General features: G+C 48.4%; 1 protein-coding gene across 1 annotated transcript in view; it reads left to right on the forward strand.

Annotated features, from left to right (window-relative positions):
• Positions 1–12,883, forward strand: part of mybpc2a (myosin binding protein Ca) — a 30,291-nt gene extending 17,408 nt beyond the window's left edge. Inside the window, exons 16-26 of the mRNA XM_064315459.1 lie at positions 273–377; positions 1,331–1,519; positions 1,668–1,802; positions 2,792–2,959; positions 4,532–4,620; positions 4,733–4,928; positions 6,646–6,785; positions 8,871–9,030; positions 9,147–9,283; positions 11,588–11,774; positions 12,773–12,883. Coding sequence (XP_064171529.1) covers positions 273–377; positions 1,331–1,519; positions 1,668–1,802; positions 2,792–2,959; positions 4,532–4,620; positions 4,733–4,928; positions 6,646–6,785; positions 8,871–9,030; positions 9,147–9,283; positions 11,588–11,774; positions 12,773–12,801 — 1,535 coding nt within the window. The 3' untranslated portion in view covers positions 12,802–12,883. The remainder of the gene's footprint in view (positions 1–272; positions 378–1,330; positions 1,520–1,667; positions 1,803–2,791; positions 2,960–4,531; positions 4,621–4,732; positions 4,929–6,645; positions 6,786–8,870; positions 9,031–9,146; positions 9,284–11,587; positions 11,775–12,772) is intronic.
• The last annotated feature ends 510 nt before the right edge of the window (positions 12,884–13,393 follow it).

Genomic DNA, 13,393 nt, shown 5'->3' on the forward strand with positions numbered 1-13,393 from the left:
TTAAATAAAATTGACTCACATTTGTCATTGAATCACATTTGTATTTTCGTCAGATTATTTTCTTGACCATCCTGCATGTAGGCGTTGCTAATAAATTGTTCAGAAAATATGTCTCACTTAGCCTTGCGTAGTTTGTGTGCATTATGGTTGAAAAAAGATCCTATTGAGTCTGATTGAAAAGATAATAAATACTATTGTTTGTTGTTCTCGTGGACGGAAAATCTACCAAGTTTCTGCTCTCGGCCCCGTCTCACCCTCTCTGTCCACCGCAGATGTGCCTGACCCCCCCGAGGCAGTGAAATGCACAGCTGTGGGAGAGGACTACGCCACGATCATCTGGGAAGCCCCCAAATTTGATGGGGGGGCACCACTTAAAGGTACCTCGTCCATTTCTCTGTTCACATGGGATGAATTCAGATTAAGCATCTAAACCTTCAGCGATGAGGAAGTGAGGCTTTTCGAACCCCATTATGGGTGGAGCTCTCGTGTACTGTCAATCACTTTTCATCTGATATAGCATACTAGCATGTTTTCCCTCCTTATGGAAAACCACTATAACTGGTTCAACTTAGTGAGTTATTGATAACACGCTGTCGCTACCTCATCACTACAGTCTAGTTTTGACAGGAACTCATTGGAATAAGGAAATAGTGTACTAAAGAAAGAGAAACTGTGTGATCTAATGCCTGGAGAAAGCTGTGTCTCTGTTCTGTTCCTCATGCTAAGCTGTCTCTGTTCTGTTCCTCATTGTAAACTACGTATGTTCTGTTCCTCATGCTAAGCTGTCTCTGTTCTGTTCCTCATTGTAAACTACGTATGTTCTGTTCCTCATGCTAAGCTGTGTCTTTATTCTGTTTCTCATGCTAAGCTGTGTCTGTGCTCTGTTCCTCATGCTAAGCTGTGTCTCTGTTCTGTTCCTCATGCTAAGCTGTGTCTCTGTTCTAATCCTCATAGTAAGCTGTGTCTCTTCTGATACTCATGCTAAACTGTGTCTCTGTTCTGTTCCTCATGCTAAGCTGTGTCTGTGTTCTGTTCCTCATGCTAAGCTGTGTCTGTGCTCTGTTCCTCATGCTAAGCTGTGTCTCTGTTCTGTTCCTCATGCTAAGCTGTGTCTCTGTTCTGTTCCTCATGCTAAGCTGTGTCTCTGTTCTAATCCTCATAGTAAGCTGTGTCTTTGTTCTGTTCCTCATGCTAAGCTGTGTCTCTTCTGGTCCTCATGCTGAGTTGTGTCTCTGTTCTGTTCCTCATGCTAAGCTGTGTCTTTGTTCTGTTCCTCATTGTAAACTGTGTCTGTGTTCTCTTCCTCACGCTAAGCTGTTCTCTTCCCTAGGCTATCTAATGGAGAGGAAGAAGAAGGGCTCTTCCAGGTGGACAAAGCTGAACTTCGACATCTACGAGTCGACTACTTACGAAACCAAGAAGATGATCGAGGGCGTCCTCTACGAGATGAGGGTGTTTGCCGTCAACGGCATCGGCGTCTCGCCGCCCAGCGTTGTCTCCAAACCCTTCATGCCAATCGGTGGGTGCTGCGCCCCCCCCCCCGGTCCCTTCTCCCTCCAGTCCTCTCCAAGTAAAACAGCACCGAGATAGACTGGCGCAGCAGCTGTAGCACGTGCTAACATGTCTCCCCCTCTCAACCCCCCCCCCCCCCCCCGCCCTGCCCGCAGCCCCCACCAGCGAGCCTACCCGCCTCACGGTGGAGGACGTGACGGACACCACCTGCTCCCTGAAGTGGCTCCCCCCAGACAGGGTAGGAGCTGGGGGCATTGACGGCTACATCATTGAGTACTGCGTGGAAGGAGGTATGCATTCGTACGCCGACCTCAATCGATTGATCGATACCTTTACTGTCCTAGATGGGGAAATTGCTTCGCAGGCAGGTCAAGAAGGCTCACAGTACACTTAACACAACCCTAATGCATACATACATTCATACATACATACTGACATGAACGTTCACATTTACTGTACCAATATCAATGATACCTACCAGCATACTACGCATGCAGTATTATCAGCTATAAGCATGTAAAGTGCTATGTAATGTACTTGGTATCTGAATGCATTGAGAGTCAACATGAACCTCATAGCTATAAAATTTGTGTGATTACTCCCCAATAATATGAACAATACCTCTTCATAGCCCAGAATCATACTGTATGATTATACATTTATAGGGACACATATATGCGCTTTGTTTTTGCAAGAATATTACTAACATTAATATATTCCTCTAATATTTCTCTGCTTCCTTGTCCCTTTTTCTTTGACCTCAAAGAATTCACTTCAACCTGACCTCCCTCCTTTCTGTTCTCCATCATATCTCTTCTCTTTGCCCTTTCCGTCTTCTCTCCTCCACTCTCCTCCCTCTTTCCACAACCGGCTGTTTTCTTCTGCTCCGCCCCTCACCTCTCCCTCACTCTGCCTCACCTCTTTCTCTTCTCCTTCACCTCTTCCTCATTCTCCCTCATGCTCCCTCTCTCCCTCCTCTCCATCGCTCTCTCTTGCTCTCCCTCACCTTTTTTACCTCTCCCTCACTCTTCCACCTTTTCCCTTTCTCTCCTCACTCTCCCTCACTCACCTCTCTCTTGCTCTTCTTCACCTCTCCCACCTCTCTCTCACCTCTCCCTCTCTCTCCTTCTCTCCCCCTCACCTCTCCCTCTCTCTCCCTCTCTCTCTCTCTCACCTCTACCTCTCTCCCTTTCTCTCTCTCCTCTCCCTCACTCTCCCCCTCTCGCCCTCCTCTCCCTCTCTTCCTCCTCTCCTCCTCTCCTCTCCCTCTCTCTCCCAGGCACGGAGTGGATCAGAGGCACCAAGGACCCGGTGGAGAAGAACCACTGCACGGTGAGGGGCCTGCCCACGGGGGAGAAGCTGCTCTTCAGAGTGATGACCATTAACATCGCCGGCCTGAGCCCTCCGTCCTACACCCAGCAGAGTGTCACCATCCGTGAGATCATGGGTGAGCTAACGGCTAACGGCTAGCAGCTAAGCGCACCAGCGCAGAAGCGTCACCACGCTATGCAGATCAGGTGAGCTAGCAGCGCAGCAGCTCCCATCCCATCAGGGCACAAACGAGCAGCACAGTACAGGGCACCAAGGGCATAGAGTCAGGTTTAAGGTGCACGTCATCTTCAACCACAGTATGTAAACGGAGAAGCAGAATACTTTACTCTGGGCCAGGCGCAGTATAGGGACAAAAGGGCCATAAAATATATTAAAGCGCAATCTTAAACATAATTAAAAGCTGTGTTTACACAGAGGGTAGCTCATATAGCTTATATATTCAGCTAAATTTTTTGGGGGCTCTTGGAATCGTCCTTCCTGCTCCCGTTGGGCAGCTCTGGTGTGGGCGTGTATTTCGACATCGAGACAGTTACTTAATCTCCTCCTCCTTTCCTTTTTGCTTCCAGAATTGGCGGTATTGCAGACCTTGTGTGCATGTGCCAAATGTTGCCGTGGTAGCTGGGGACACACATACAGCGACTGTAAATAATGTGCGCTCACTGCAATCCTTCCATCTATTATCTATACCCACTTATCCTGGTCAAGGTCCCGGGGGGTGCTGGAGCCTATCCCAGCATGCATTGGGGCGAGAGGCAGGACTACGCTCTGGACAGGCCGCCAATCTACAACAGGGCGCACACAACGTTCACTCACACACTCGTACCTATGGTAGAGCTTAGTTAATGGATCGAGTCAAAAACTTGACTGCAATTATTTGGAAATGCCAGATTACAGTTGAGCCCATCCTTAATGAAATGTGAGAGGTGCTACATGGTATGAATTAACAGGAGACAGAATGGTATTTCAACAGCTGTAGTCACAGCTGGTTATTGCACCAAAACATTGCATTTCTACATCTACGTGATTAAGCTAGCTTTAGCAAGAGGTTAGGCTAACTAGATGAACATAAAAATGGAGCTGGAATCTTATTAAATTTTCTTGTGGATTTTTTAGTTTTGTTTACAATTACAGCGGTCAAAAGATAACTAAACAGCTGAAAGCATTAAATTCACAAAAAAGCTGTTTCACAGTTGAAAGTAGGAATTTTTTCCTTCTTGTAAGTAAGACTTGTAGTTCCAAAGTTAAAGTTAAGAGCAATTTGACGACAAAGCAACTAATAGTATCTATATTTACAGTATGAAACATACCGGGTAAAAGCAAGGACAGGTCAATTACAAAATAATTCTGTATGGGTACAAGCTACAGCTTTATACCCCACACCTGAAATAAAATGACGGTTCCTGCACTTGATTGGGTGGCAGGTAAACAAATGGACATTGTTACATATGTATGTGGCCTGGATGGTAACCAAATGGTGATTGGACACCAAGGTATGCTAATCAACCCATGAATCACTCTGGCCCCACCCTGGTGGTGCTCTCTCCATGAGGCTTTGTGTCTCACAAAGTTCTCCATTGTGGACACTAGATGCCGTTTCAAATAACCTGTTGTGCCTTTAATGGTCGTTTTCAAAGATGTCTGAATGTTTCATTGTTTCTCTCTCTCTCTTTGCACCTCTTTCCTTCAGAGCACCCCAAGATCCGTCTCCCTCGTCAGCTGAGAACCAAGTACATCAGGAAAGTTGGAGAGAAGGTCAACCTGGTCATTCCTTTCCAGGTGAGCGACCATCATGACCGTCGCGCATGCCCTCGACCGTGCAGCCTCGTCCCGTGGAGGTCGGGCGGCGTCGCCTCACCCCCCCCCTCCCCCTTCTCTTCTCGCCCGTCAGGGGAAGCCCCGCCCCGTGGTGAACTGGTACAAAGACGGGAAGCCCATCGATGAGAAGAATTTTGGGGTGCGCACCACCGAGGTCGACACCATGATCTTCATCCGCTCGGCCGAGCGGGACCACTCCGGAATCTACACCCTGTCCGTGAAGATCGAGAACATGGAGGACAAGGCCGACATACGCATCCTGGTCGTAGGTTGGTATCTCTCAGGGAGTCTCCCGTGTGGTTTATGACTACATTACCCAGACTTCCCTTGTGTCAGAGGTCCTCCATTACTGGAGGGCTGGTTTTCTTCATTTTCTAACTGGCTGTTTCGCTCCTTCAGCCTGCTGGACTACGGTACAGCGTTTCCGGGTGTGCGGGCACAGCCTGCCGCTGCAGCCCCGTGACCTGTAGCCGTAGTAACCGGATCGCCTGAACGACCGGGCTAATCTCAGTAATTAAGAGCAGAAGCCGGTATGAAATGGGCCTTCACTCTGTGCCCTGACTCAGTGCCCTTCTGGACCGTTAAGCGATCAAATATCCTACTTTGCAGTGATTATGCATGTCCAGCAATGACACACAACTTGCGTCTGAAGATTATTTGGGTTTTTTGGCAAAAATAAAAGTGAAAAATTACAGCAAAAAATTACAGCTAAGGGGGCACAGTAGCTTGTCATCGGGGCAGTACAATCAAAGGTACACCCATTGTACCATTTACCAAGATTAGTATTCTAAGGTGCAAACTCGACCCAGTGAAGGAACATTAATAGGAATTGCAGCTCAGAGAACAACAATAGGCCCCAACAGTACCCCTTTTTCTGCCGGCGTAGCAAAACAGCATTGCGGGCGGGAGAATCGTACGCGCGAGGCTGAGGCGGGAGAATCGCTGGAGATTTCGCACCGAGCGGATCGGCGGGTTCTGCGTCGGGCGCCGGGGGGGGGGGGCGAATGCGCAGATCCACGGCGCTCCTCCGTTTCGGCCTCGCGAGAAAAACAGCGAGCGACTGAAACTGAAAACGGCCAGCCGCGTCGAACCGAAGCCCTCGGCGCTCTGGCCCGGGGGTAGCGGATCTGCGGACGTGCGCTTGCGCGCGGGCGCTGATCAGAACCGGCTGTTCGCACACCGTTTCCGACGGGGACGTTCCCTGGCTGAGGGTCCTCCGGCGGGCAGGCGGGGGGGCCCCCGATGGAGATTGGCGTTAGCGGCTTTTTTGTTTGGAGTGCGTATCCCCCAGAGACCCTCCCTAAAATGTCAGATCAGGGACAGTGACGAGCCGGAGTATTTCAGCGGTGTGTGTGTACAGATCCAGTTTAAGCACAGGAGGGATCTGCGCCTTACGGTCGCCCATCTGAATCTGCCGTTTGAGTGGGCACGTCGTCGTTTAGCAGCACATGGGATCAGAGACCTGACCCCCCTCCCTCTCTCTCTCTCTCTTCCTTTCTCCCAACTCTCTCGCTCTCTCCCTCCCTTTCTCCCATCTCTCTCCCTCTCTCTCCCTCTCTCCCTCCCCTTCTCCCATCTCTCTCGCTCTCTCCCTCTCTCCCTCCCCTTCTCCCATCTCCCTCGCTCTCTCCCTCTCTCCCTCCCCTTCTCCCATCTCTCTCCCTCTCTCCCTCTCTCTTCCCATCTCTCGCTCGCTTTCTCTCTCCCTCTCTCGCTCTCCCTCTCTGTCTCTCTCCCTTTCTCCCATCTCTCTTGCTCTCTCCCTTTCTCTCTCTCTGTCTCTCTCTCTCTCCAATCTCTCTCACTCTCTCCCTTTCTCTCTCTCTCTGTCTCTCTTTCACTCCCTCTCTCTCTCCCCCTCTCTCGCCCTCTCTCCCATCTCTCTCGCTCTCTCCTTTCTCTCTCCCTCTCCCTCTCTTTCCCCCTCCTCTCTCTTTCTTTCTCTGCCCCTCCCTCCCTCCCTCTCTCTCTCTCTCTCCACTGCAGAGAAGCCAGGCGCGCCCACAGCGGTGAAAGTGACCGACGTCTGGGGCTTCAACGCAGCCCTGGAATGGCAGCCGCCCCGGGACAGCGGCAACACCGATATCACCGGCTACACCGTCCAGAAGGCCGACAAGAAGACCAACGTGAGCGAGGGGGGGGGGGAGCGGGCCTCAAAAACACGGCGGTGTCGCCGGAGCTAACGTACCGCGGAGGAGCTCCCCATCTTTATCCACCCTCATGTTCCTACACACAAAACAACACGTGTACAGCGGGTGCTAGCTATGCTAACGGAGCGCCCTGTAGCGCACTTTTATAATGCGGCGACCGGGCTGCGGGACAGAGCGGTGTTCTAGTGGGACGGTTAAAATTGTCGCACCAGTTGTGCCGAAAGGCCTCTTGGTCAAGAAGTTCTTGTTGGTCTGGACCTCATAACCAAATGGTGCGACTTACTGCTTATTGCGCATGCAGCGGGAAGGTTTGCGGCTCGCGCGTGGGCTCGGATTAGCCGCCCACTCAGGGCCTCGCGAGCTGCTCTGAGCTGCGCTACACGCAGACGCTTCTGGGGTGCGCTGCATTCATCCCTTCCTTCCTGGACCCGACCTGTGCCAATATGTCAGAACTACACTGCCCTCTGCTGGCCGGTGAAGGTCAGTGAACGGGTGAGAGGAGGAGGGGCTAGTGAATGGGTGGGAGGAGGAGGGGCTAGTGAATGGGTGAGAGGAGGAGGGGCTAGTGAATGGGTGGGAGGAGGAGGGGCTAGTGAATGGGAGGGAGGAGGAGGGGCTAGTGAATGGGAGGTAGGAGGAGGGGCTAGTGAATGGGTGGGAGGAGGAGGGGCTAGTGAATGGGTGAGAGGAGGAGGGGCTAGTGAATGGGAGGGAGGAGGAGGGGCTAGTGAATGGGTGAGAGGAGGAGGGGCTAGTGAATGGGTGGGAGGAGGAGGGGCTAGTGAATGGGAGGGAGGAGGAGGGGCTAGTGAATGGGTGAGAGGAGGAGGGGCTAGTGAATGGGAGGGAGGAGGAGGGGCTAGTGAATGGGTGAGAGGAGGAGGGGCTAGTGAATGGGTGAGAGAAGGAGGGGCTAGTGAATGGGTGAGAGGAGGAGGGGCTAGTGAATGGGTGAGAGGAGGAGGGGCTAGTGAACGGGTGAGAGGAGGAGGACGAGGGGGCCGGGCTGAACCACGGCGGTCCAGCACATCCAGGTGCGCGGCATGCAGGGTAATGTCCTCAGCTTTCTCCAATCTGCTGGACGATTCCTGGCCAGTGCTGACAAATCTCATCAAGAAATTTGCTGATTGGCTGAGAAAGGGTTTGACTTTATTCACAACGTATTCCTGTGATGCACTGGAGGGGTGCTGTTGAGAGTAGCGCGTAGAGCGCGATCAGTAGTGTGACTCATTCGTCACAGCACTCCAAAAACAACCGCGTATAACGAGGGTTTCAATCCTGGGAGCCCGCTGTGGACGCTCGCTTTCATTCCTACCGTAATTGACACCTTTGACTAGTAATGAGTTGTTAATTGTTCTTAATTACTCTGTTAATGTCTACTGACGGATGAGTTAGCCTCTTAAGGTCACGTTATGTTATGAAGAATAAATAATCCACGTTAATCAGTCGGAGCGACGGAAGCTTTCATTTTCTGTAACGTGCTGCATGACGAATGACCCCTTCAGACAGACAATACATTTTTTAAATTGATTGCGCTCAAAATAGTTAAAATGCAAAATTATTTTGGAAAATTAAAACGTGTTTTCAACAACCTTAACTAATGGAGATATTAACAAAAACCAGCATACCCAGAACAATTTGAAAACCACAGGTGTACACGGTCTTATTTTCCAGTGTATCAAGGACCCAGCCTACCCTTGTGGGACCAATCCAATTGTTAATAATAATAATAATAATAATAATAATAATAATAATAATAAAAAAATTATAATGGGGACAAATGCAACCATCACGAAAGCAATAATTTAAAACAGGTAAAAGACTGTATGTATATATTGAAGTATTTCATATGTCGCCTTCTTTCCTGTTGTGCAGTGCTATTTTTAATTCTGACTCGCGAAGCAACTTTGTTTTGAAGGGTGCTGTATAAATAAAGATTGGATTGTTTTTGTATGTAGTTCTAGTATCAGGAATGCATGCAGTCTCAGCCTGTGCCACCCGCTGTGTGCCTCCCCCCCCTCCCCCACCCTAACCCCCCTCTCCCCCCCCCCCCCCCCGCAGGAGTGGTTCATGGTGTACGAGCACAACAGGCGGCCACACTGCACCGTGTCCGACCTGGTCATGGGGAACGAGTACATGTTCCGCGTGTACAGCGAGAACATCTGCGGCCTCAGCGAATCGGCAGGCTTCAGCAAGAACACGGCCGTCATCGCCAAGACAGGTGCGCGTCCTCGCCCGCCCGCCGCGCCGCCGTTTCCGCCGTTACGCCCGCCGTTTCCGCGGTTACACCCGCCACGGCGTCTCACGGCCCCCCCTGCCGTTCCCCGCCCCTTTCAGGCCTGGTGCACAAACAGGCTGCCTTCAAGGAGCAGGACCTGAGCCACTCCCCCAAGTTCACGCAGCCCCTGGTGGACAGGACCGTCATTGCAGGCTACACCGCTGCCATCAGCTGCTCCGTGCGCGGATTCCCCAAGGTGGGTCCGGGCGTGTGTGTGTGTGTATGAGAGTGTGTGTGTGTGTGTGTGTGTGCGTGTTTGTGTGTGTGTGAGAGTGTGTATGTGTGTGTGCGCATGCATGTGTGTGTGTATGTGTGTGTGCGCATGCGTGTGTGTGTGGCATGTGTGGAAATGTGGTCCATCTTCTTCTGCACTTTGTATGGATAACCAAATTAAGTCCCCTCTCTGGCCACATTTATGCAGGAGTAAGAAGCACAGATTGGGAAACTCAAATGATCCCTGTGAATGCCTGTAATGGGGAAACAGGAACCCGGCAAAACATGCAGACATGATTCATACACTGGCAAGCTGCATGTGTGTTGCTGACATAGAGATCATAATATTATCACAAAACTAACCAATGAATCAAGAATAATCAAAGCAAGTAGTCAACACAAAGGTTAATCTAGGATGACGAGTGATATATCATGCTGTCACATGTAAAGCGTATAAGGATGCCGCCACTTTGCGGTTATGAATATGAACCTGGAGTTTGAATTTGCGCGTTGCCCTGTGGGGGCTGCCAGCTGCACAAGATCAGAGCAGCGACTGATCTCGCCGACGTGCGCTGATACAAACAGAATGTGAGAGAGGAGAGTACTGTTGTGTGTGAGGTGAGATTTTGATCTGCCTCCTGTCTCAATCTCTCTCTCGCTCTCTTTCTCTCTCTCTCTGCCTCATTCTCTCTCTCTCTCTCTGTCTCATTCTCTCTCTCTCTCTCTGTCTCTCTCTGTCCCTCTTTCAAATACAAAAATGCTTCATTCGGCTGAAATACACTAATACTAAATATTGCCGATGTGTACATACAGAAGTACAGAAATACAACAGAGCATGAATGCAAATTAATCAGAATAGTTTCTATGTTTAAATGTGGTAACAACAACAATAACCACTATAATACTACTACTACTACTACTAATAATAATAATAATAATAATAATAATAATAATAATAATAATAAATTATTAATAAGTGAACAAATACTTCAAATTCATAATGTTTTTTGATGGTCAGCCAGGTAAAGAGCTGTTGGAGCTGTTGGCCCTTCTAGTTGGACTTGCAGCTTTTCTTGGATGTTTGTCCCATTTAGAATAGCTCTGCTGGCCGAGTGGACCCCATACCTCACTTCCATACAGCGCAATAGGCTGTATGGAAGATTTTTAACCAGATTTTATTGGTATATATATATGTATGTATATATATATATATATATATAAGTTCTATTTTTATAGCATAGAGAGCTCTTAAAGCTTTTTCTTTTAATGCATTCACTGCCTTGGAAAAGTTCCCTGTCATTTTCAGACCGAGGTAGGTGTCATTTAATATGTGTTCTAGGGCGGGGTTGCCTTGAAAAAACTGGAACCTTATTTCCTGACATCTGGCTATTTTTTTTTTTTTTTGGAAGATCATTACTTTTGTCTTTTTTAAAATTGACTGTCCGTGCCCAGTTCTGACAGAAATCCTCCAGCAGAGCTAGGTTCTGCTGTAGCCCTCCTTCAGCGAGTGACAGCAGAGCCAGGTACCCGGTGTAGAATAAGGATTTTATTTTCGTGCCGTGTAGGAGAAAGCCCGGGGCTGGAGACTGTTCCAGCCGCACCGCTAACTCATTAACGCACACGCCGAAGTGTTAGACTCACTCACTCTCTCCCTGCTTTGCTGTGAAGAACTTTGTTCTTCGCTTGCCAGTTTTCACTTTGCATTTATTTTCCGAGTAAATTGTTTTAATTACCTCAGAATCTTTACCCCTTGCACCACTTTGAAGAATTTTGTAATGTAATCCCTTGCGGCAAATCGAATCAAATGTTATCTGGAAATCAGTGAAGCGTGCAAAGATTTTTTTTGCTTTTTTGGTGGATGTGTTCATTAGGGTGTGTTGGGTGTAAATATAATCGGTGGTGGAGCGATGATTGGGGAGAAATCCAGTTTGACTTTTAGTCAGGACATTGTGCTCATTAAGGAAGGTTACAGTTCTTGAATTTAGGATACTACGGAATGCCTTCCCCAGATTACTGCTTTTTAGAGACTGGAACTTTTCGATCGGTTCTTTGTAGGTGATAGGTTTACTAAGTGGCTTTTGGTTATCCTATATGGTTGATTCCAATTTATTTAGGCTTTCTTTAATAACAGTATAGTGTGTTTTTTGACTGATCTCACAGTACAGATTTTCTAACAATTGTTTCCAAATAGGTCCATCATTAATGCCTCATACTGTCTCTCGTGCTGTCTCTCCGTCTCTCCTCCCCCCGCCCCCTCTCTCTCTCTGTCTCTCTCTCACTCTCTCAGCCCAAGATCGTCTGGTTGAAGAATAAGATGATTATCGGGGACGACCCCAAGTACCTCATGCAGAACAACCAAGGGGTGCTGACCCTCAACATCCGCAAGCCCAGCCTGTTCGACGGCGGCAAGTACACCTGCCGGGCCATCAACGACCTGGGCGAGGACGAGGTGGAGTGCAAGCTGGAGGTCCGAGGTAAGGCTCAGTGCCAGGGTCCGGTGGGCATGGGCTGCATGTGCAAGTGTGTTATTCATATGTAATATGGGCTGCATGTGGGTTATTCATATGTAATATGGGCTGCATGTGTGTTATTCATATGTAATATGGGCTAAACGTATGTATTTCATATGTAATAAGGGCTACACGTATGTAATTCATATGTAATATGGGCTGCGTGTATGTATTTCATATGTAATAAGGGCTACACGTATGCATTTCATATGTAATATGGGCTACACGTATGGATTTCATATGTAATGTGGGCTACACGTATGTATTTCATATGTAATAAGGGCTACACGTATGCATTTCATATGTAATGTGGGCTACACGTATGTATTTCATATGTAATAAGGGCTCCACGTATGTATTTCATATGTAATAAGGGCTACACGTATGTATTTCATATGTAATAAGGGCTACACGTATGTATTTCATATGTAATAAGGGCTACACGTATGCATTTCATATGTAATGTGGGCTACACGTATGTATTTCATATGTAATAAGGGCTACACGTATGTATTTCATATGTAATAAGGGCTACACGTATGGATTTCATATGTAATGCTGGCTACCTGTATGTATTCTCAGGAATATTGCATTTGACCAATCGGCGAATGCCGGCTTTGTGGCCGAGCGCACACGTTGCTAGCTTGCCGCTCTCGCTCAGCTCTATAATATAGAGCTGACCCCCAGACCTACTGTCCGCACACACGAGGCGAAATGAGGAGAGAGAAAAACCTGTCGGCGTGAAAGCGCAGCAGGGTTAAGCAGCGCTCCGGCTGCCGGGTGAGATGCTAGCTGGTCGCGTTAGCGCTGGCGGCGCGCGGCTCGACACCGAGCGGCCGTCTTCGGCTGGGCGTGATGGAGCGGGGGCTTTGGGCCGTGCTGAATAATCACACCGTGGAATTCTCTCTCTCGCCCTTTTTAAACGAGCAGCCCCGTCTCTCTCTTTTTTTCTCCACACACAGTTCACTCGGCAAAAGAAGAAAATAAGTGAGCGAAACACAGAGGAACTACAAACAAGAAAATCAGTTGATGTGTGGCTTGATAACAAAAATAAAATGTATTTGAAGTCTTAAGCTGTCTTTTGTTCCATTCATTTCCAATTGTTGTCTTACAGTCCTCTCTTGAGTAAATAGATATGTACATGTTGGTTATCCTCCATGTTGGCTCTTCATTATCCTCCATGTTGGCTCTTGGACTCTGCACTTCCTCATGCTTCCTGTCGATAAATCTGTGTCCAAAACAGCCACACCACAACTAAAATCTCTATGGGCATTGAAACAGTAACACTGATGTATATTTGAATATGACATTGGCACTGATGACAGTAACATCTTGTGTGTTTTTACTTAAAAAAACATCAGGACTTAACAGCATGGCCCTGCTGGTTGTCATAGCTCACAACACAACTTTGACCAGAGAAATCTGCATGACGTCCTGTAAATATATCTGTCTTTGTTTACATGGATGAGGAGAGAACACTGTCTTATGTAAAAGCGGGGAACAGAGAAATTCATCATTTTCAAAGCAGTCTTTTAGACTTTGCAGGTTGTCATGGGAATTTACTTTGATACCTCCGCAGTTAC

The sequence above is a fragment of the Anguilla rostrata genome, chromosome 17 (genome assembly GCF_018555375.3).
Source record: "Anguilla rostrata isolate EN2019 chromosome 17, ASM1855537v3, whole genome shotgun sequence".
Taxonomy (NCBI): Eukaryota; Metazoa; Chordata; class Actinopteri; order Anguilliformes; family Anguillidae; genus Anguilla; species Anguilla rostrata.